The sequence below is a fragment of the Opisthocomus hoazin genome, chromosome 4 (genome assembly GCF_030867145.1).
Source record: "Opisthocomus hoazin isolate bOpiHoa1 chromosome 4, bOpiHoa1.hap1, whole genome shotgun sequence".
NCBI lineage: Eukaryota > Metazoa > Chordata > Aves > Opisthocomiformes > Opisthocomidae > Opisthocomus > Opisthocomus hoazin.
Genome location: NC_134417.1, coordinates 36,398,039 through 36,422,417, shown reverse-complemented (window position 1 = coordinate 36,422,417; position 24,379 = coordinate 36,398,039). Strand labels below are relative to the sequence as shown.

Here is a 24,379-nt window from a genome sequence, read left to right as displayed (position 1 = left end):
TCCACTTAATCTAAAACAAAATTTGGTATCTTCTAATTACTCATTTGTAAATTCATAAATAAGGGAAGTCCAACATCTAATCCTCCATTTGTAAAATTAAGTAGAAGCTATCTAAACACACTAAACCTGAACACTGGTTTATATATGCAGATCACCAACATCTTGGCAGGCCATATAAAAGCCATCAAATATTACAATCAAAACACATTTTGGTTCCAAGCCAGCATTCAGTTTCAGGTTTCATCTTATAAAGCAATTCTTATAGTCTGCCAGCATTGCACTTCTGTTTGACCAATAAGCCAGAAAACCACTAAAGGTAAAAACAGCTTAAAAAACAAAATCAAAACCAAAACAAAAAACTACCCAAAACATCTGCTTTCTGAGCTTTAATTTCTAGAGTTTTGTATTCCTAAAATATTGCTCCTATGATTGGTAAAAATTGGTAAGAGAGTTCAGTAACAAACACCATGTTGGGCAAAAATGACTGGTAATGAAGAAAATGACCACACGATGGCTCCAGATCTAGAGGCTTTTAAACAGTTGTATTTAATGTTCATACAAAACAAGTCAGCTAGCTCTGCAGCAGCAGGGGTGAAGGGATACAGCAAACAGCTCACCCACTTCTAATCTAGGCAATACAGTGGTTGTCTGCTTTTCACTACTTCCTCTGGGTCACCCACCATGTAAGAACTGGGTCACTGTCCTCTCATCTGTGGTTTGGAGAAACCCCTTCAGGGGGTGCCCAAGAGGATATTCAAGAGTACTGAAAGGGATACAGCAAGGAAAATGATAGAAACCCACTTGTTAGTCACAGCGAGAAGCGGAATGAAGCAGCTCTCTTCCATTTACTCATTCAAAACTCATCAGGGTAGAAAGGCTGCAAGAAAATTAAAAGTAACAAAAACCATCAGTTCTTAAAAGGCCATAATGAATTACCATGCATAGGTGCACCACTACTATGCACTTAGTTTTAAGTATATCTTGTAAGACTGTAAAAGAGTTTAACCAGTGATAAATAGTAAGCTGCCTGTTGGGACCTCAGCTTTTGAAGCTCTGGTTTGCAGACAAACAGAACCCCTCTCTCCCAGGTTGTTCGTTCATAAATTATTCACTAGGAGGTTTCTTGTACCTTCTTTCAGGCCTTCCAATCAGCAAACAGAAACACAGTTTCGAGACACACAGTTCGTTCTTTTTCTTCACAGACAGCCCGCCCTATCTGTAGTCCCACACCTACCACAGAGGAAGGACATCACACAGGTGTCAAGTAAGAGCTCTCATGGCAGAAAATGAAAGGCACCTTTCCTTCCAGCTGTTCACTGCACCGTAACATTTCACGAACCTCTGTCTGAGTGCTTTGTCATGGTATGACGGATTACCTCCCTAACCTCCTGTATGATGAAGCTTGCACTGTTAACTACTAAGGCAGATTGCATTTCTGCAGCACAGCTAACATAGTATTTTCATAATTTCATTGCACTGGTCCTCCTTTCCCTTTAGAAGAACTTTCAGGAAAATTAATGGATACAGTGGGGGATGTATCCTGCCATGAGGTTGTGTTACACAGTGTTAGACTGTAGGAACAAGCTAGATATTTTGTTAGAACCACTCACCAAGGGACACCTGTGAAACTTGCAGTTGGAAGACTGGATGCTGCAGCAGCCAAAAACAAAGTCCTGTTCCACCCATCTTAACTAAACCCCATGAACTACCTCAGTGACCAGCAGAAACGAGGGGCAGGTGAAGAGCAGACTGCCCTCTGCATTGTTAAAAAATATGCAGCATGTGGATACTGGTGACAACTCCCAACAACTATGTAAGAGCACAGGCATAGTAGGAGTAGCAGAGCAAGAGTTGTACTGACAAAAAGTACGCTTTTGTTCCTTGGAGTTAAGCTTACTCAGCTGGGAGAGGCATGCAGAGTGGTTTTGCTGGCATACCAGTACTTTCACACCAGTGCTGGAGTATACCAGAGTACTGCAGACAAAAAGAAATAGGTAGAGACTACGGCTAAAGGCAGTGCTGCAGCTACTTTGTACTTTAGGAAGAAATTTAGAGTGAAGTGGCAAGAGGCAAGGGAATGTTCTTTGCCTGCACTACAGGCTGCATAATAATGCTGTCTTATTGAACAACAGCCTATAAAATATTCAGTGGGTATCTCTTTCACTGACCTGGTAAAATGTATAGCTCAGGGCCAAGAGGTTCACTCTGACACCTCAAAGTTTCCCACTAGGAATCTGATGCAGACTAATACCAAACAGCAAATGCTGTCGTTACAGCATACGGAAAAACATTAGAAAGACTTCTAAACCAGCAACTTTCTCCTGAAAAGAAAAAAAGATAAATTGTTGTTTATTCCACACTTTGAGTAAAACCAGCAATCACACCACCAGTGAAAAAGATGCTCTCTACTATAGAGCAAACTAGCAATTTACAACATACCCCACAAACCTCCTCCACCACCATGCCATCACCAAAGGTCCTCAGCTTTTTTTCAGGTAATCCAGAAGCAACAGAGCCAAATTCAAGTTCACCACGAGACCTCAGCAGAGAGCTTCCCAGTATCAGAAACTACCTGGGGGCAGGCTCAGTTTAGGCCGATTCTGTTATCCCGAGCCTCAAGCTGGGTTTTGCACCCAGCAAGACTCTGCACTTGGACAAAAGCTCAGAGAAAAGGGAAGCAGATTTGCCAGATGTGGTCTGCTACCACTGGCTGTCCAGTTTGGCCCAAGAGTCACAACATATTAGCACCAATAAACTCCAATTTCAAATGATTTTTTCCAGGAATTTTAAAGCTGTTGTCCAGCTCAGTCTAACATGGTATACATACAGAGGTTCCTTTCAGTAAAAGAAAGAAGGCTTAAGTTTGCTTCTATTCATGGCTACTAATCACATCCTCACGAAACAGCACACACCCAAAAAGGCACTGGTCTCCACACACTGTACCTCTGAATCAACAAAGAATTCAGTTGAATAGGATAGGTGAAAGCAAGATGTAGGTCCCACAGAAGTCAAGTCCAAAGTCCATCTAAGGTGCTGAATTTCATCTCTCTGAAGAGGACAAAAATGACAAGGGCACAACAACAACTGTGCTTTAACTGAAATTTTTAATAGGGATGGATACAATTAATATACTGCAAGCCAGTTAACAATTTTCACTGAAATCTTATTACCTTAGTGAATAAATTAATGGTCAGCTGAACAAAAAACCCCCGAAGAATTAAGTAAAGATATTGCAAATCCCTTGAGGAGCCCTTCCACTGCTACAGTTACTGTTCTCACTGATACACACCCAAAAATGCATTGTTATGATTTTTCTGTTCTTCCAAACGCCTCCCACTGCAGCACCTGCAATATTTCAATGACTAACTCATTTAACAACTTACAGTCCATTATCAGGTGGGCAGTTCTTTGGTAAAGGTGTGGCAACAGATTCTTTGCTTTCTGTCAATGCTCGTGGCTGATGGACAAAAACACTGAACCTGACACCTTGGTTAGCCGCTGCCCTCACAAAACCACTATTCGCGGTCATGGTGATGGCTTTTAAAGTGTCTCCTGTCCCGAAAATGGTTAGGGAACGGCTGTTGATTTTTGAACTAGCCACTAGTCCTAAGGCACGGTCAGACGGCTGGTCTGGCACCACATTAATTCTTTTAACCAGCAACGCAGCTCGCTCCTTCTCCCCAGGTCCTCCCAGGGTTTCCAAGATGGACTGAAAATCTCTGACAGCTGATTCACAGGCAAAGAGCTCTTTTCCCTCCATGAACTCCTCCAGCTGAGGCAGGACTCTCTCCCTCCTTTCTTGAGCTGCTTGCTCTGTTAGCACTTTTTCTTTGAAGACAAAGTAGCAGCCACCATAGCTCAGAGCAGAGACGTAGGTTATTAAGGTAGTGATGTCCAAGTTAACTCTATTGCACACATTTACTTTGATCTGGGTAGGGAAAGCAATGCTGGCCACTAAATTCTCCCGGTCTACTCTGGTCACCTGCAGAAGCTCAGGGCCTTCTTCATCTGATTCACTGGCGCTAAGGTGCTTGTTTTCTGCGGACGGTTCAGCCAGTGAGTTCACAGCAACAATGTCTCCTCGGACAGATATTCCCATCTCCTTGAGCCTCTCTGCCATAGGACTGGACACGCTGTTGTAGAACGCAAAGATGATGTGGGGATTGCTGTACTCCACTGGCTGCTGACAGCTTGCTTGCAGGAAGTCCTCTGCCTGCTCAATGACGCTTTTGTCACCATACTGGCCTCTCCCCAGCCAGATGTTATGCAGGGCCTCAGCCTTCCGACCAATGGCCTTCACCCACGTGTGACCTCCGTTTGCAACGACATCTACCACCAGCGTCTGCTTGTCTCCAAACCGGTCCTCATAAGCAAAGACATGGAGGATGCTGACAACATCCTCCAGGTTCTCTGCTGACTGAATAATGGCTTGGAGATGGGTAAGGTTTGTACTCTGCAGATGGGATTCTTTAACGGCCACCTTCCCTGCCTCCACCTTGTGTAAGAAGTTTAGCTCAGCCTTCAGTTTGCCACATAGTTTTGCCGCACCTTCTATTTTTCTTTTCTGGGACTTGGAAAGGGCTTCCGCTCTCTTGATCAATTCTTTGGCAACAGCAATTCTTTCACAAAGCAGTGACTGCACAGACATGTTGGAAACATTATTCCTACCAAGGGAAAGCAAAAGAGAAGATTGTTATTGCATGGCCAAGAACAAAGACAGTCAAAAGAGGTCTTTGTAACATTATACACCAGAGCTTTGCAGTAGATTTAGTGCAGCAGCTACCAGTATTGTAAAGCAGAAGCACCAGGAACCTCAGCAACAAGTCCCACCAAAGAGTTCAATTCCTTTGCTTAGCCTCTGGGGATCCAACCTACAGCCTCAGAAGATCTCAGTGCTCAACAAGGAAGAACAGCAGCATCCAAGTCTCCACACACACATTGCAAGTTTGCGGTTTTTCCCCCCGTGTGTGAGCCCGTCACTGAGCTAGTCACTTGGAGAGATCTCAGCTCTCACAGCTCATTTGCAGAAGTTGTCATCCAGAGCAAAATTAGAAATCCTGTTGATGCCATAAGCAAATCTTGCCTTTCCCTCTCACCACAGTTACCATTAAAATATAAAAACTACCCACCATACTTACAGACATACATAGAAACTGTGAAGCCTGGCTACCAACAAGTATTTTAACACAGCATAGAGGAAGTCCATTGTATTTTATGATTATGGGTAGCACAGCTCTGTCCCCTCCAGCTTCCACTGCACAACTCAGAGAACGAGCCCCTAACAACCTCCTGCAAAAGCTTCAACATTACACAACATCATTACAGACTATGATTCGTAATTCTAGAGCCAGGAAGACCTAGAAATCTCTGTTTTCTAGTTCTACTAGGTATTTACTGTGTTGCATCCACTAAGTCTATTCCTTTGCATCCGTATTACTTTAGTATGTCTCCCTGAGGAAAGTATCACAGGAATTACTTAACTGAACGTGGGCTGGCTTTGAAAAACTTGGGATTCAATACCACAGCAAACAATACCATTTTTTATGACAGGCAGTGAACAGCCACTACGAATAGCAAAATCAACCAGTTTGGACTCCCAGCTACAAGTATGAACACATCCTCCTCACCTAAGCTGCATGTTGAAGCCAACTGGTATTAAAGGGCAAGAAAAACGCAGCTTCAGCTGAAAACAAGCAATGGGATGGGGCCTGGGTCCTTCGACAGGCTCTGCCAGTACAACTGCAGGGCTGGGCTTCTCGCAGCACCCTTGCATTACGCCCAAGCTCCAGTACAGCCAGCATGAACGGCTACTGGCCCAGTCAATACCCAGCATCACCACAATCTGCCCCCTTCTTTGAACCAAAAAGCGTAATGTCTCCCTTCGGGGTCAGGGGAGGCCAGTGAAACCAGCCCCAAAGTCCTCACCACCGCCATGAGTTTATTCTTACACCTAAAGCAGTGAGCGAAGCCCTCAGTCGCTACTCTGGCACCTCTCACCACAGCAGCTTCAACTTCTACAAGCATGGAAAGAAAGGCTTCTAGATGAAGCTTGCTTCCAGTTTTTCATAGAATCACAGAACAGTGGGGGTTGGAAGGGACCTCTGTGGGTCACCCAGTCCAACTCCCCTGCCGAAGCAGGGTCACCTACAGCAGGCTACACAGGACCTTGTCCAGGCGGGGCCTGAATATCTCCAGAGAAGGAGACTCCACAACCTCCCTGGGCAGCCTGTGCCAGGGCTCCGTCACCCTCAGAGGGAAGAAGTTCTTTCTCATGTTCAGATGGAACTTCCTCTGCTTCAGTTTGTGCCCATTGCCCCTTGTCCTGTTGCTGGACACCACTGGAAAGAGTCTGACCCCGTCCTCCTGACACCCACCCTGCAGATATTTATTGGCATTTCTAAGGTCCCCTCTCAGCCTTCTCTTCTTCAGGCTGAACAAGCCCAGCTCCCTCAGCCTCTCCTCGTAGGAGAGATGCTCCAGTCCCCTCACCATCCTTGTAGCCCTCTGCCAGACTCCCTCCAGTAGCACCTCATCTTTCTTGCACTGGGGAGCCCGAGCCCACAAACCCGACTACTTTTTCCAGCGCAACTGCGAGGCGACCTCACTATCAACCAGAATGCCTCAGAAGAAGAGCTGCTCCCCAACATGAGGTGGGAAAAACACAAAGCCCTTCACACAGCTGTTAGCCCTCCCAAGGCACCGCCACAGCACGCCGCGCATGCGCAGGGGACACGCCCGCCATTTTGAGGACCGTCCCCTCGCCCGCTCGCCCGCCCGCCCTCAGGAGCCGCCCTCAGGAGCCGCGCGCAGCCGGCGCGTCACCGCCCTCCCCTCCCGCCCCCGTCCCGGCCCTATCCGCCCGCCGTCCCGCCATCACGTGAGAGCGGCGCTGGGGAGGTCGCGGCGCCATCTTGGGTGAGGGCAGGGTGCCCTCGGCGCTCGCCGCCGGCCCCTCTCGGCGGCGGACCCCTCCCGGAGCCCCGGCGGGCGGCCCCTCGCCTCGCCCGCAGCGACGCGCCTGGCCCGGCAGGGCGGGCGGCGGGACTCGGGTGGCGGCGGGACGCAGGTCCCTGCTCCCCCTTTGCCCCCCAGGCACCATGCGGGTGCGACAAGCCCGGGCCCGCCTCGCCGCCCCCGGGCCCCGCTCCCTTCCCGCCGCGGCCTTTCCCCGCCGGCCATACTCACGCCCCGGCGGCAACAGCCTTCGCCCCGGGCAGCGGCGGGAGGCGGCCCGGCCCGGCCCAGCGCCTCCCCCGGGGCCGCCGGGCGGGGACAGCCCCCCCGGCCCGGCTCTCCGCCGCAGCCTGCCGCAAATAAACCCGTGTGTTCTCCCGAAAGGGCTCCTGAAGGAGCAGAGACGTTGCAGGAGGTGAGGCAGGCGGCGGGAGACGAGTCAGCCTTGGGCTTGAACTGCAGCGGGGAAGAAGCAACTGTGGCTCAATGTGTGCTGGGCCCATGAAGGTCGGGTAACAAAAATCAGCCTTATGAAACTGACGGTTGCCCCTTACAGCGAGCCATCTTTACCTGTATAAATGATTTCACAAGGTTCTGCAGAGCCAAAGCAGGGTGTAAGGGGCTTACTGCACCTGCTATCACATGGGAGCTGACTTGAAGTCACAGAATCATAGGTTGGAAAAGACCTCTGAGATCATTGCATCCAGCCATCCGCCCAACACCACCATGCCTGCTAAACCATGCCCCGAAGTGCCACATCTACACAGTTTTTAAACGCCTCCAGGGACGGTGACTCCACCACCTCCCTGGGCAGCCTGTTCCAACGCCTGACCACTCTCTCAGTAACCTCGCGAGACAGCAATGCTGTTCTCGGATCCCAGTCCCACTGGTTAACTAAAACCCAAGGGAATTCTCTGTTCTCAGAGGTGATACCACACTCTCTTGGGTTCCTCGGAGCAGATCATCCTCCAGGACCTGCAAATCACAAACACTACCTACTTTAAGTGACCAGTGTCTCTCTCCCTTCTTTCAGATGAATGCATTGGGAATAACAAATAAAGCAAAGTCATACTTCATGGTCAGCTTAAGTAATCAAACTTGTAATTTGTTGTTTCTCACAAAAGAACAGTGTTTTTCCAGTTTATTCCCCCTGGACTCCACTTTATGCAGTGAGTTATTCTACAAAATACAAACATAGTATAACTGAAAAAATCAATTGCACTTTTTGAAAATGACCACAATCACCTATAACTTGCTACTGCATTGTACTAGTATCTGTCACTCCTGAAGTCATTTTAATATTTGAGAAATACATCTCCAACTTAAAATTACTACTTCCTGAAATTCCAAGGATTTTGAATGGAAAAATATGTAAAATAGTTCCCTACAGTTTAAAGGTTCCCTTTAAATACTAGATAAAATTTAGTTACTAGTCTAGACGTGCAGACATCCGAGTATGGCAATGACTTTCTTTGGTATAGGATTAAGCAGTTAAAAAAACCCCAAATCCCAGACTCCAAATCACACCACGTTCCCCATCAGAACAGCGTAATATCATGGTCTATCTGCCTACCACTAATAAAATTATCTAATACTCTAAATAAAGCTTGAATTAAAAATATTCTACATATTGTTTCCAAATTACACCAAGCCCCTTGAACTCTGGTTCTCTGTAGGGCTTAAGTATCATTGGGGAGTTTTGGGACTCGGTTCTTAACAGCGTGAAAAACAGTCTCTCAACTACCAGCTTGGTAGCTCGTCAAAATGAACACCACTGAGAACAGACCATACAGACCCACCTGTCTCATTTCACACAAAACAAGCAGCAATTAAACACTACCACAGAAATGATGACTGCGGCTCTGAGATCATGCGTCAGAGAGACAGCCCGAGGAAAGCACTCTCGGGGGAAAATGACAACTGGTCATCATTTTGAAGCTTTTCAGTGTAAAAGGAGACTGTATACTAATATCTGGTGCTACAATAGCATTGTAGTGATAGCATTCTCATCTTTTTCAAGGGCACACTTCTGTTTTTCTTAAAAGAAAAATATGCCACCGTTTAATAACCACCAAATCACACTTTATTTTACCAGTTCAAACAGTTTACATTCCTAAGAAGTGCTGGCTGAGGCAGCCTGGTACGAGGACGCTCAGAGTATCTGACAAAGGCACTAACTTCACACTGCCACCCGTTTACACTGTTGGTCCACCGCAACATGGAGTAAAAGCAGCAAGACTTCTGAAGTATACGCTTCAGTAAAACTACCCCGTGTTGTAATGGTTGTCTGTCCTCCTAACAGGGTGGGGAGAAGCGGGCAACAACCCCCTCGACATTTGTACCAATTATCACCTATTTGAAAGGCAACACTTCCCTTACTCAGAGCACAGTAGTTTCCACAGAATAGACAGAACGGTCACTACATTTAAATCGTTAAAGCACAGGAAAAGATGGAAGATCCTGGTTTTTCACTTCCCTTCACCACCTGTGAAAAATGAGTGAAATTCTGCAGAGATGGAAGTTGTTGAATTATTTAAAAAAAACCTAAACAAAACAGCAAACCAAAAAACAAACCATGACCCAAAAACCTTAAAACTTTTTTTCGTTTGACTCATTGTTACCATCTGGGGAGAGAGATAGCATGATTTACTTCAGATTGCTTTGGCTTCAACTACCTTCCATAGGGTCATCTTCCTAGCAACTAAGCTACTACAGTTCACGCTCACCATTTTCTGACATACCTAGCTGAATTTTACATATACAAAGTTCCTTTAAATAGTTACATAGCATTAAAAACTGACTGAATGTGTGTGAATATTCAAGTAGCTTTGTGCTTTTCCGAATGATTCTGAAGCCTTAAAGATCTAGCAATATGCAGTTTCAGTTCCTAGTTGTTCATTTTCTTTAGAAGAATCAGAGCATGGATCGATTTTCAGAGTAAGATAATCAAAAAAGTGATCTGGACTAAGTCCTAGTTAACTGTTTGGACACAGCTTTTATTTCTGACTTTAGGAAATAAAACTTCATTTATGACATGCTTCAGAAATTCTTATTTACCTAATGATAACATAAAACGTCAGAAGACAGACATTGGAAAGAACAGATCAGTTAGCTCATACGCTACTTTCTGCGGACTAACTCATACTTTGTATTTTCTTCATTAGTTTCTTCTTAGGCTGGCTAAGAGGTAACCTGTCAGGCTGCTCCCATAGGTGCTTAGCCTGACGCACAAGCAGAGTGATCCAGCTATCACTCCCAGTTTATCAGTATTTTAACAATCAGACAGAATTAAAAAAGATTCTGTAAACAGTAACTTAAGTGGCTGCAGACCAGATTATTTCTGCTGAAAAAAGTACATAATTTATCCTGTTTCTTTTGTGGTAAATTTTGTGTTTCTATATAACCTGAATGACTCTATACATGTAACAAACGTATCAAGACATACACCCACACCATAAAATAATCTTCAAGCATGTATTTCTGCACCTGTAAAAGTTGTGATGCATAAATTAAGTGCTCTTTTCATTACTGCACCTTTAGAGTTATCTTGCAATTTGGAAACTACTTCAGAACAATTCAAGGGATAAAGTAATTATATTACATACTCATTTTGCTTTGTAACTCCTGTTGACTTTTATTGATGGTGATAAATGCATTTAGTTTTCAGTAAGAGTTACTACTTCCATTACTTCTAACATTATTACAGGGTTGAAAAAGTGCAATTTCTAGGGCCACAAAACCCAAGTAACAGAAAACAAGTTCTTGAGACAAAGACCAAGAGGGTCAAGAGCAGAGATGCTCAAGTAGATCACAGTTCACACCTGAAATGGAAGACTGTTCTGCCTCTTTGTGAAAGTACATGATCTTTTGCACTATATAAAACCATTTTTGGAAGTTACTTAACATCTAAACAGCATTCCAAAGTGAAAAAATTATCCATTCAAAGTTCTTTAAAAGAAGGTCTAACGTGAGTTCATCATGGCTGTATGTGGAAAATTCTGCTTCCTCAACAATAAAGATACTGATATCTCAGCTTTATGCAGATAAACAATCCATGATTAAAAAGACACACAGACACCTTCCCCCAAAACAGTGGCCTTCAAATTTTATTCTTTAGCCTTTTTCAAGCTGTCATTATAACTTTACATTTTGTACAGTATTTTGTGTACAAAGATTCCATGCATCAAGGGAAAGAATCACATGTAATAAGATTCCATGTATTACAATATTAGGACTGTTGCATTTGCACCCATGATATTTAAAAAATCTCTCAGACAAACCATGTAGAAATAAGTATGCAAAAACTGCAAACAAAAAAAATTTAAGTAGCCAAAATTAAAAAGACCTTTGTGTGAATCACACAGTCTTGCTTGGTTTCTACTAGGCTATTGCAGCCAAGTAGTCCTTAACCTCAGTTGGAGTGAGCCTCCTAAAACCAGCTTCATTACAGATGCCAACTTCAATGTTGTCTTCTGTCATCTGCCCTTCAAAGCTCTCCTATTAAAGAAAATATGGTTCAGTTAATCACATCAATGATGTCATAACAGTAAGAAACTTCTTAAATATTTTGCTAACCTTTAGTGTTAAGATAGCTGTATGAATGGCATCTTCAAGCTCCAAATCTTCATTATATCTGGAAACAGAAGTTCATGTATTTCAGCATGGGACAAATCCTCATAATCCTGGAGTCTCTAAAATCCTAAACACTACTGAAATCATCCTGTTTATCATACAAATATTATTTGTAAGAACTGTGATATTAATAGACAAAGTTACTATTTGTAAAAAAAAATTTCACTACTATCTACTTGTCCGACACTGTATAGAACAATATTTTTACAAGTATGTTAAAAATAATGTTCACTGCACTGAAATAATTTCCATAAACACAGCAGTTGGAGTTTAAATAAAGCAAATTTCCTGTGCATGTGTAAATACGTAAACGGGAAGCTTCACATCTTAAGTATTTTCAAACTTTGTTCTGATAATCTAAAAGTGTGCATTTTTTACCTGTCTGTTTTACATCGAACCTGAACAAAACAGATGGTATCCTTTCAGAGAAGTATGAATTACATTACCTTTTCTCAAGGAATGTTTTCCCATTGACATAATTTTTTCCCATTGCTGTTGCTTTCCACGCAAAGTAAGCTCCCTGTAAAAGCAACAAGCTATTGAATTGTTTTGTGTAATTTAGTCAAACATTACGTATTCAATTACTTGGCAAAAATACAGAAGCAATTATGAAAATACTGAACGTTCTGCGAATACAGAAGACTATTTTGGATCACATTCAGACTAATCTGAGATGGAAACATATGCTGTGAAAATGTACAAAACATTTGTATAGGGCCCCACCTATTTTCACCCTCCCGCTGCTTTCAAAGATAAATTTAGTTAAGTCATTAACATAGTTTTTATTTTAGTTTTTATTTTGGATTTCTTAAACAGAAGTAGTATATTTGCTCTTGAGAAAGCATACAGTCAGATCTTTCCTGAGGTTCACTCCATATATTCTTCTTTTTTTAAAAATTAAGTAAACAACTTGTTGCAAATCAGCTACCTGATTTACCTTAGCTACTAATAGCATATTTAGCCATCACTTCAAATCATAAAACAATCACAGAATCATAGAATGGTTTGGGTTGGAAGGGACCTTAAAAGTTATCTAGTTCCAACCCCCACACCATGGGCAGGGACACCTTCCACCAGACCAGGTTGCTCAAAGCCTCGTCCAGCCCAGCCTTGAACACTGCCAGGGAGGGGGCAGCCACAGCTTCTCTGGGCAACCTGGGCCAGTGCCTCACCACCCTCACTGCAAAGAATTTCTTCCTCATATCTAATCTAAATCTACGCTCTTTCAGCTTAAAGCCATTACCCCTTGTCCTATCACTACATGTTCTTGTAAAAAGTCGCTCTCCAGCTTTCTTGCAGGCCCCCTTCAGGTACTGGAAGGCCGCAGTAAGCTCTCCCCAGAGCCTCCTCTTCTCCAGGCTGAACAGCCCCAACTCCCTCAGCCTGTCCTCATAGGAGAGGTGCTCCAGCCCTCGGATCATCTTTGTGGCCCTCCTCTGGATCTGCTCCAACAGGTCCATGTCTTTCCTGTGCTGGGGGCTCCAGAGCTGGACGCAGGACTCCAGGTGGGGTCTGACCAGAGCGGAGTAAAGGGGCAGAATCACCTCCCTCGCCCTGCTGGCCACGCTGCTTTTTATGCTGCCCAGGATACGGTTGGCCTTCTGGACTGCAATGGCACACTGCCAGGTCATGTTGAGCCTCTCATCAAACACCACCCCTGAAGTCCTTCTCCTCAGGACTGCTCTCAATCCATTCTCCACCCAGCCTGTACTTGTGCTTGGAATTGCCCTGACCCATGTACAGGACCTTGCACTTGACCTTGTTGAACTTCATGAGGCTCGCACGGGCCCACCTCTCAAGCCTATCAAGGTCCCTTTGGATGGCATCCCTGCCCTCCACTCCAGCCTGTCGACTGCACCACACAGCTTGGTGTCGCTGGCAAACTTGCTGAGGGTGCACTCAATGCCACTATCCATGTTGCTGGCAAAGATGTTAAATAGCGCCGGTCCCCACACCGACCCCTGAGGAACACCACTCATCACTGGTCTCCACTTGGACATCGAGCCATTGACCGCAACTCTTTGAGTGTAACACAACTCTTTGGGGCACAAACTGAAGCAGAGGAAGTTCCAGCTGAACATGAGGAAAAACTTCTTCACTCTGAGGGTGACGGAGCACTGGAACAGGCTGCCCAAACGGGTTGTGGAATCTCCTTCTCTAGAGATATTGAAAACCCACCTAGACGAGGTCCTGTGCAGCCTGTTCTAGGTGACCCTGCTTCGGCAGGGGGGTTGGACCAGATGATCCCCAGAGGTCCCTTCCAACCCCGACCATTCTGTGACGCTGTGGGTGCAACCATGCAGCCAATTCCTTATCCACCCAGTGGTCCATCCATCCATCAAATCCATGTCTCTCCAATTTGGAGACAAGGATGTCATGTGGGACAGTGTCAAATGCTTTGCACAAGTCCAGGTACTGTATTCTCTCCCCTGGCATGAAGACCATCACCAGTTCTATGCTTCAATCAAGCTGCCTTACACAAGGCGTCTGCATTTTGCTTTTTACATTTGAGCATCAGATAGTAACTCAAATTTCTGAAGCTTATCAATGATTGCTACAGTGACCACCTTTTTTGTTTGATGTAAAGTGTTACAACTCACACATGGATCAAAGTGTAGTTTTTCAGAAGTGCAGTGCAAACACAGCAAATAAACTCGCTTAAATTAACCACTGTCATTAAATACTAAAGCATATGCATTACATTTCACAATGCAACAGATTTTGGTCTAACATCCATCCAGATTAGGGAACAACTATTTGAGCAGCATAAACAGTCCATGTTATTTTTCCCTGATAGCTGCTGCAGAGTGCCACTCTTGGTGGCACTACCAACTAGGTGGGAAGGCATGAAAAGCGATGGTGATCTCCCTCAAAAAGAGCTGCCATTCCTCAAGCAATACAGGAACATGTAGGCACAGAATAGTCCAGGCTTGCTCCAAGCACCTACTGAAATTGGCTCATTCTGACTTCTGAAGGTACGTTAAGGGATCTTTTGTTCTAGCTCTGCATTCTTGTTCTCACCACAGAAAAGTATTTCAGGAGCACATATAAAGTTTTAGATGTTTCACAAAAGCAGCAGAATTTACAAACGTAAGATACTTACAGATGGATCAGACTGAAATAAATACGGCCGCCCTTCATTCCAGCCACATATTAGCAGTGATACACCAAATGGACGAACACCACTGCAGGAAAAAACAAAACAAAACACAAACAACCTAACTAAAAAATCACAGTTGGTGTATGAAATTTATTGAGCGAAAACCAAAAGTGACTAAATTTTGGATGTGTTAACCTTCCCCCAAAAGCTTCCCACCAGTCCAGAGCTGTGATCAGGAATAACTAGTCAACCAACAGTACAAAACCAAAAGTACGCTGCCTTGTCTGACATGTTGGTTTGCAAGATATGAAGACCCTATCTCACCTGCTGGCAGTTACTGCTCCTCCCGCCGGCCCACTTTCTGTGGGCATTCTTCATTGAAAAACTACCTACCTTGTTGACACAAAAAATTCAATCACCAGGTAGTTGTTATTCCTTACATTTAAGCAACTACAAAACTCAGAAACCCACATACCCAGACTGCGTGTATTCCTGCATCACAGAGGCAATTCTCTGTACTAGCTGAGCTGTTGGAATGGGCTCATGATAAACCAAGTAATACTGCTGGGCCAGCTTCCGAGCTCTGTGCACAAGTACTCTAAAAACAAAGACAAAATTAGTATGACAAAGATATTGCAACTAGTTGTTACAACTAGAACTGAAAATTCATAATAAATATTATGCTAATGAATTATACGTCTGGCCTAACACCAATGTAAGAAAACAGAGACTGTGCTGGGTTATCTTTTTATCAACTAGAGTAATCTCTGAAATACTTAAACTGAAACTAAGGTTGAATTACACTGCTGTTCATTCCATACTCATTCTTTAGATAGAAGGTTATTTAACAAGGTATTGAATATATTAAGAAAAACTTAAAGTGAATTTCATGTACACTGTAATACAATATAATATTATGCCGTACACTTAGAAAGAAACAGCTAATGGCTATCTGCTTCTGTTTCTTCAATTTCATATGCGAAAACACGTCTAAATGGTGACAAAACAGAATTGCTTCATACCTGTAATCTGGACCCATACCGCTGTACACTAAACCTATATGTTTGGTAATTGGTTCTACTTTGTGGACACTCCTTTCATCATAAAGAATGGATTTCTGTTTCTTCTCAGTTGCCAAAACCACTCCATTTGCAGCTGGAAAAGAACAAGGTTTGTTATTGTTGGGGTTTTTTTTAATATTAAACCAAAATTATGGAAAGCAGTCAAAACACAGAACAAGTTTATCAGACAGTAAAGAATTTTGCTGTTCCCTTTTTAAAAAACCCTGCAAGTTTAAAATCACGTTAAACAGAGATACTGTGATGAATCCACCCAACAATCGTTTCTCATTTTAAATAAACATATAGCTCCCATAACCCCTATCTAAAGATTCTGAAGCACATACTAATAATCGGACAGTTGAAGTAACTTTTGGTGTAATTTCTACATATATGGACACACAGCTAGAGTTAATTACTTGAGACAGGAACACTCAATAAAAGAGATGTCAACTTCTACCAGCTGAGTGTCTCCAAAATCACCCAAGCAATTTTCTTCTCCTAGCATGGAGCTCTACGCTCCCCTCCTTCTTTATAAAAAGATACTGAGTTGCATGAAAAAAAAAGGAAATATTAAACCCACTAAAACATGTGAAAATACACTGAAAAAAAACCAAAATATGTAATAGAAGGGAAGACATAGAAAGACCCAGTACCTAGTCCAATCTATCTTAGTTCTCTGAAATGATACTCAGAATCCTGAATCCTTTACTGAAGTAGTCATTTTCTGAACATACCTTTAATCCCAACCGATGGAGCTCCTGCAGCCACCGCAGCCAAAGCATATTCAATCTGAACAAGCTTTCCAGAAGGACTAAAAAGGAAAATACAAAAGTAAGCCTAACTTAATTCTGATACGCTCAAATCTCTTCTACAATGAGCTGATGCTAGCTTACTTTTTTAAGCCTCTTTACACCTAGCATCAACATATTCTAAACAGAATTTTAAAAGTCCCAGACCACACAAATCTGAAGATTCATAACAGCTACTAAAAGAACTGGACTGGTTCAGCACAGAATTCACTGCTGCACAGTGCCACTGGGATACTCACACAGCACCTGCCTACAACCCTGATGAAAAACTAATGTGTCTTGGATACGGAGCAGCGACTGGGGTGTAGGTCAAAAGTGGACAAGTCCGCTCTCCAACCTTATACCATTTTAAACAAGTTTTCCACTCAGTGGGAAAAATCTTTACAGCACATCATGACTTTCTACTGAAATGGCATTATACGAGTGGTTTGCAAAAGTTTTAAAGATACCCATGTTCACTGCTGAAAGGCACGAGCAAAATACTGCTACTCTTTTTGACCGATAAGCACACATCAGGTCAATGGCACAAGGCAGAAACAGCTCCCATTCTATCCCCAGGTATTGCTGCATTTTGTTTTAATGATCCATGTCATTCTGGCAATGGATGCAGAATCATCAGCACAGTGCTGCAGGTGTCAGGCTGACAAAGTAACTCATCCAGCATGAAGAGGATCGAGGGGTCCATTGCCAATCCCCAGGCAAAAGGACTGCACGGAGCCAGACGCTCACTGGGTAGGTAATTTGACAAGCAGGACCAACCTAGTGGCTTTCTATGATGGTGTAACAACAAGGGTGGACAAGGGAAAACCTATGGACGTCATCTGTCTGGATTTTTGTAAAGCCTTTGACACGGTCCCCCACAACATCCTTCTCTCTAAATTGGAGAGCCATGGATTTGATGGGTGGACCGTTCGGTGGATAAGGAATTGGTTGGATGGTCGCAGTCAAAGGGTAGTGGTCAACGGCTCAATGTCCGGGTGGAGACCAGTGACGAGTGGAGTCCCTCAGGGGTCCGCACTGGGACCAGTGCTGTTCAATATATTTATCAATGACATGGACAGCGACATCACGTGTACCCTCACCAAGTTTGCAGATGACACCAAGCTGAGTGGTACGGTCGAGACACCAGAAGGACGGGATGCCATCCAGAGGGACCTGGACAAGCTGGAGAGGTGGGCCTGTGTGAACCTCATGAGGTTCAACAAGGCCAAGTGCAAGGTCCTACACCTGGGTCGGGATAATCCCCGCTATCAATACAGGCTGGGGGATGAAAGGATCGAGAGCAGCCCTGCTGAGAGGGACTTGGGGGTACTGACAGACGGAAGGCTGGACATGAGCCGGCAATGTGCGCTGGCAGCCCAGAGGGCCAATCATGTCCTGGGCAGCATAAAAAGCAGTGTGGCCAGCAGGTTGAGGGAGGTGATTCTGCCCCTTTACTCCGCTCTGGTGAGACCCCACCTGGAGCCCTGCGTCCAGCTCTGGAGCCCCCAGCACAGGAAAGACATGGACCTGTTGGAGCAGATCCAGAGGAGGGCCACGAAGATGATCCGAGGGCTGGAGCACCTCTCCTATGAGGACAGGCTGAGGGAGTTGGCGCTGTTCAGCTTGGAGAAGAGGAGGCTCTGGGGAGACCTTACTGCGGCCTTCCAGTACCTGAAGGGGTCCCATAGGAAAGATGGGGACAATCTTCTTAGTAGAGACAACAGTGACAGGATGAGGGGTAATGGTTTTAAACTAAAACAGGGTAGGTTTAGGCTGGATATAAGGAAGAAATTCTTTACAATGAGGGTGGTGAAACACTGGCCCAGGTTGCCCAGAGAGGTAGTGGAGGCCCCAACCCTGGAAACATTCCAGGCCAGGTTGGACAGGGCTCTGAGCAACCTGATCTAGTTAGTGGTGTCCCTGCTCGCTACAGGGGGGTTGGACTAGATGACCTCTAGGGGTCCCTTCCAACCCAAAACTTTCTATGATTCTATTCTCTGGGCTGTATTTCAGACACTGCTGTTTTAATAGATGCACAAGTAAAGTACAAAATTATGTAACCCGGTGCTTAGAGGAGTCAGAATAAACAAAGCAAGCAATAATCAATTAGCTATTTATACAATGAGTAAACAGCATATAAAGGTGACAAAGTAAGAATTCTAGCTTCTCCACTACAAAATACTAACAAACCAAAACAATAGCTTTCTATGCTGGTAATTAAAATAACAGTAGCAAAATATTTTAAAAGAAAGCACACACTAAAATAAATAATTCTTAGTAGAAGGAACAAGTGAATGAAAGAAAGTGCATTTTCTCTTCCATGTGAGTATAAAACCAAAAAACTTCAAGTTTCAGAGCATGTAGTGCTTCTGTACAGTACAAAAAGTTTGCAACTCCCTTAGGAAACCATTTTCAAGAGCTAATAAAGAATTCATCCCACTTGAGTAAAGCAGGCATGTTTGGCTGCATCCATCCATTAAGAAAATTCTCTTCCTAGTTTTGCATTGTGAACTGCTTCATTCGCTTAACTGCAATGAGCCTTTAGTAACCTACTTTGCAATCACACAGCATTACTCTCCTCTGAGATTAAGGGCACACTTTACCAAAAGCAGCAAAAAGACTCGTGCATTCAGTTTTTCCTTCTACATGTGCAATATAAATCTGGACAGCTTAATAGTTTCACCAAAAAAAGAATGGAAAGTAATTTCCTTTTCTCTGGATTAATCTTAAGTGTACATATTCAAGGAACACCATAATAGATATAACTGCGATAGCACATTCATTCTGTGCACAACACAAAGTGCAGCACAGCACCGCCTGCAAAGCGCAGCGGGAAGGGAAACGAACTGTTTAAAACTCATCTGAAGGCTTCCTTCATTCCCACATCTGCAAAGTTTGTTCTGCAGCAAGCTCTGAAAACGCCACAGCTCAGCCACCACCGCGCATTTCCAGCTCGCTCAGAATTACTACCCAGCCTGAAGCGTGCGGACCCTAAGCTTGCTCCAGCTTTTCACCGAGCGCTCGCTGTAAGGCACTACCAGTGACAAGACGGAGCTTAGGTCGGCCCTGCACTGCAGCAACGAGGGGAGACACAAGCAGCGACCGCGCTTGGGCCCGAGGCGAGCGGCAGAGCTCAGCTGGGACCCGGGCCTCCCTCACCTCAGCCCCCGCAGCCACCCAGCTCACCGACGCTCCCGGCCGCTGCTCGCCCGCCTCAGGCGAAGCCGCCCGAGCCCCGCCGCTTTCCCCACGCCCGCACCTTCCCCCCGGGTCCAGCCGCCCCGCTGGGCGCTCGCAGGCCCGGCTCCGCGGACCCGCCAGGGAAGCGATGACTCTGCAAAGTCCCCCCTCCGCTCCGCTCCGCTCCGCCCCGCCCCGTCGCCGGCAGACCGCTCCGCGCAGGCTGTGCGCCGCCCGCCCGCCGAGAGCCCAGGCCCGCAGCCCTCTCCTCACCTGAACGTAGTCAGGGAGAAGCTGTAGCCGCGCTCCGCCATTTTGGAGTCAAAACCCCTCCGCTCCCCTCACCAGCTCCCTCTGCGCAGGCGCAATCGCTCCGCCCGCTTCCTGCACGAGGACACAGCTAGCGCGCTGATTGGCGAGAAAGCGGGGAGGGCGGGAGCACGCCGGGAAGAAGCGCCTGGCCCGCGAGGGACCCGATTGGCGAAGAGGCGCGCCGTGAGGCACGCTGGGAATTGAAGTCCCTGGTGGCGAGGGGGATGCTGGGACTTGACGTCCAGGTCTCGGTCCTCGCTACGCCGTGAAGTGCTCGGGGCACTCGGCTTCCCAGAAGGCTCAGCGGCGGTCGCGCATGCCCAGTGGTCCCTCGCCGCCCCTGAGGCCTTGGCGCGGCTGTGTGGGGAGATGGCCGCTCTGGTGGTGATCTTCTCTCCGCTGTCGCGGCTTCGCGGTCTCCTTCAGCGCTGCTGGGGGCGGCTGGAGCGCGGCTTCCTGCCGGGTTTCTCCGGGGGTCAGAGCCCGCCCTGGGGTAGGTACCGGCCTGCTCCCCTCCCGGCTGAAGGACGGGGCGAAAATGGGGCCTGGGTGCAATGAATTACCCTTTCTTTTTCCTGCAGGACCAGCGCTAGCTGTCCAAGCTCCAGGTTTGCTTCCAGAGCCAGTAAGCGACGCCAGAGAAAGCAGTGAGGCGCCCAGCCTCTGGGACAGCATCCTGTGGATGGCGGCGCCGAAGAAAAGGCGCACCATTGAAGTGAACCGCTGCAGGCGAAGAAATCCCAATAAGCTGATAAAAGTAAAGGTAATTGCCAGACTGCCGGGGGGTTGGCACCTTGGTCACTGCAAGTAATTTTGTCAGTGGCAAACGGGCGTGCTGGAGTTAAGCTTTACAGCAATCATTTTTCATCTTCCTTATTTTAGAGAATCATTATAGCAGTCGATGCTGACTGAAAAAGCCTCCTGGAATGTGTTTATAAATAAGCTTAAAAGACATTGTAATCTTCAAAATACTTTGTAACAGGTACATTCACCATGTGTGACCGTGGTCTGTGGTTAAATAAAAAGTGATAGTTTAGGTGCAAGCCTAAAAGTGAATTTTAGCTAAAGAGCTATCATAAATGGAAAAGGTCTATACTTGCCGTGCATCGAGCTGAGCTGACAGGTCTTTAGTCTTCCAAACATCAGTAGCCATAATTTAGGTATTGACTTCCCAGGCTATGTTCTGTGGTACGCATTTGATGTAGCAATACATTGCAGAATACAAAGAAGAATAAATTTTGAAAAGTCAGTTGAATTTCTCTGGTATTTCGTTTAAACTTTTTAGTAGTTTGTGATAGTTCTCTCTTTCTTTTGTTGTTGTTCAAATTACAAAATTTACTATTTTCCACTGTTTTTTAGAGGAACATAGACGTTTGCCCCGAGTGTGGAAACTTGAAACAGAAGCATGTCCTTTGTGGCTATTGTTATGCAAAGGTCAAAGCAGAAACTCGACTGATACGGATGGAAATACGGAAAAAGGAAGGAGGACCATTTAATACTCCTACTGTAGAGACCGTTGTCCTTTATGATGGAGAAAAGCCCACGGAAAAAGATGAAGGCAAGCGGATCATTGAAAGAGCCAGGAAGCGTCCGTCTTGGTTTGTTCAGAATTGATGCTATAGAACTAATGCTAACAAAAACAGTGGGTGCAGCAAGAAAGATCTTGCTTTTCTGGAATGTTTTCCTCGTTTTGTTCACTCACTGTTGATATGGAAAACCTATGAACTTTTGGGAATCCTGCTGGAATCATGTGTCATGCCATATGGTGTTGCAGTCAGGCTTTGTTTCTGTAGCATGCAGTGGGAAACGCTTCTCAGCGATACATCAGAGCAGTCAACAATTAAAGAGAAATCAGGATCTATCCTGGGTTTGGACATCTGCGTACAGTACACTGAATAATTTGTATGTTAATGTTCTGTGCTGGTTTTGTAAATAACTTTTTTTTTAACAAAGTGAAAAAATTCACAGATGTAAAATAAAGTATGCTAAGTTTTCTGGGGAAATCTGCTTTCTGTTTTTGGCTGCTGCTCTTTTGGAAAAAAGAAAACAAACAACCAACCCGCACTTTCAAAACCAGTGTTGATTAGGTACAAAGGATATTTACAAGGAAAGATACGGTTAGCAGGTGGTTTCCGTGGCTGTTAACAGAATCTGCCTGGTTCGCTCCACAGTGCTGCTGTTTGAGATGCTCGGTGATATACCTGTTTTTGAGCTAACTAGTGGTTGCCATGAATTATTTGCACTTTTTCTGTGCCAGGCTGAAGGTTAAGTGTTTCTTGCTGTTGTCAGTATACAAAATAGTTTTCTGTCTTGAAGGGATATGGAAAGACTTTTCTGTGTTCCTTCCCACCCCCACCCCCCCTGCTCCAAGTGCACCGTGATTTCTGGAGTGAAATAACTAATTTAAATGTAATGACTGGAAATCTGTAAATTTGATAGGGATCAAAAGCTGATTCTTTGCAGCCAGTGTTTCTAAGTTGTCTGGGTGGTCAGTGTCTGCTTGGAAAACCACAAAGAACAGCTGGGATGTCTTGGGTTTTGTGCAGAGTGGGCAGCTCTGCCCTCTGCTGTGCATTGGTACTCTTCAATGCAGCAGGTACAGCACCTTGCTGTGGATTTTCACTTCGGTTTTAGCCACACCGTAGCACCATTGCATTTAAGATTAAGACTGTTCTCCGTTTTAGGTTGGGATTTCTGTAGACAAATGGTACTGTTTGATATTACGGCTCAGCCAATCTAATAGCTATTTGCTGCCAAAAAATGCAACTCTGCCCCTAACTGGCTAAGTTGCCCCTAAGTTGTTTGCTTGGCACTGGAGTGTATCTGCTCCTGTGCTGTCCTGGTTCGGGGAGCTACGCTGAGAGAGAACTGTTCCCTGGCTTTCTACAGCTTGGTTTTTAGTGGGTGTCTCCCTGTAGATTGGCTCATGTCAGGGTCAGAAAAGTGGCGACGTGGGCAGTAGGAGTATGGAAGTGGTGGAAACAGGACCAGGCTTTCCAGAATAGCTTTCATTTGTACGTGTCTGAGCCAATTATGCCTGCTTAAGAAGTGGACTTGTGTGTGCTGTAACGCTTCACTTCTGATTTCCTCGCTCTGGATTCTGTGTTCTGAAACATAGCTGGTAGGAACAGATGTTAGCGGAGATGTAACATTTCCTCCATATTCTAAGGGAATAATGATAAGTGTAAATTGATGCCGTGTAGTTGACAGTATCCAAGCAAACAACATAAGTTCTTTTTGATTTGTCCAAACAGTATTTATTCCAGTTCTGTCTTGTTTTTTCACTTATTCAGAACTGGAGCCAATAAAAGGTGGCAAGCAGGAGGCAGAGTGGAAGGCTTACTTTTGCCAAAGCTGCATGGGACAAGACTGACATACTGGAGGTGAGATTAGCCAACCAAGAAGACAGATATATTGTCCTGAGGGAAAGATCTGTACATGTTTTAGGGAGAGGTGGGGTTTTTTGTTTCTTTGTCCACATACAGGACTAATCGCACCTCACTGTCTTAATTGATTTTTATATATTTATATTTTTGACAAAGGTTCTGTAGAGAAATAAGTGAAATTAGACTGGGATGTTGAGAATCATGGGTTAATTTCTCAGAAACACAGAGGTATTATTAAAAAAAAATTCTGTAAACAAGAGAGGACGTGGTTTCTGCTAATGCAGTAGTATTTATAACTGGCAATATATTGCATTAGTTTGTTGAATCACACTATCAGTGAAGCAATGAAGAAGCTTTACAAAAAGAGTTCTTGGGAAACATCTTTGAAGGTAGGCTGTGTCAACACAAGACGTTTTGAGATACTTGCAAGGTCACGGTCAGGTGATGATTCACTTCACAGCCATACTGCTCGTGTTAGTACTGCATTTGTGCAATCCAGACAAGAGCAGATGCTTGATAATATTTTGTAGTGGTTTCTGAGTAATGTGGGGGGAAAAGTCATTAAAATGTCGGGTATTCGTGGCCTCTGAAAGAAAAAAATAGAAACAACTGACCAATATTGAAGATTCATATAGGCAGTTGGATACAGTACCAGTAATTATCTGAGAAAGAAATTGTCTTCAGTGAGAGCCAGACCAGTTTAGTTTGAATGACTTTCCTTCAAAAGAAGAGTGAAGGAAATCTCACTCTCATAGGTTTGTTTTATCAACACTGACAATACGAAGCTCTGTTACTTTTAAAAAAATAAAAATAATCCCAGAATTCCTTTGAAACACATAGTATAGTCTGTTACTTGAAACTAACCCCTTTTTCATGTAGTTTTGAAAGAAATATAAATTGCAATAGTGCTAATATATAAACATACACTTTTTGACACAATATAAATTAAAACTAACAAAAAGC

General features: G+C 44.7%; 3 protein-coding genes across 3 annotated transcripts; 1 reads left to right on the top strand and 2 right to left on the bottom strand.

The window, feature by feature from the left end:
* Positions 1 to 3,085: 3,085 nt before the first annotated feature.
* Positions 3,086 to 7,266, bottom strand: C4H7orf25 (chromosome 4 C7orf25 homolog). The gene is made up of 2 exons (XM_075418581.1): positions 7,186 to 7,266; positions 3,086 to 4,664 (listed from the first exon to the last, which is right to left on the bottom strand). Exon 2 carries the CDS (start codon positions 4,646 to 4,648, stop codon positions 3,380 to 3,382), a length of 1,269 nt encoding a protein of 422 aa, XP_075274696.1. The 5' UTR covers positions 4,649 to 4,664; positions 7,186 to 7,266; the 3' UTR covers positions 3,086 to 3,379.
* Positions 7,267 to 11,037: 3,771 nt separating this feature from the next.
* On the bottom strand, positions 11,038 to 20,088 carry PSMA2 (proteasome 20S subunit alpha 2). Its single transcript, XM_009943040.2, has 8 exons — positions 19,992 to 20,088; positions 16,482 to 16,558; positions 15,709 to 15,841; positions 15,162 to 15,284; positions 14,690 to 14,771; positions 12,033 to 12,106; positions 11,530 to 11,587; positions 11,038 to 11,451 (listed from the first exon to the last, which is right to left on the bottom strand). The coding sequence occupies exons 1-8, from the start codon at positions 20,030 to 20,032 to the stop codon at positions 11,335 to 11,337; spliced, it is 705 nt and encodes a 234-aa protein (XP_009941342.1). The 5' UTR covers positions 20,033 to 20,088; the 3' UTR covers positions 11,038 to 11,334.
* A 277-nt stretch (positions 20,089 to 20,365) lies between these two features.
* Positions 20,366 to 22,052, top strand: MRPL32 (mitochondrial ribosomal protein L32). The gene is made up of 3 exons (XM_075417402.1): positions 20,366 to 20,523; positions 20,612 to 20,793; positions 21,390 to 22,052. The coding sequence occupies exons 1-3, from the start codon at positions 20,400 to 20,402 to the stop codon at positions 21,642 to 21,644; spliced, it is 561 nt and encodes a 186-aa protein (XP_075273517.1). The 5' UTR covers positions 20,366 to 20,399; the 3' UTR covers positions 21,645 to 22,052.
* Positions 22,053 to 24,379: the final 2,327 nt, after the last annotated feature.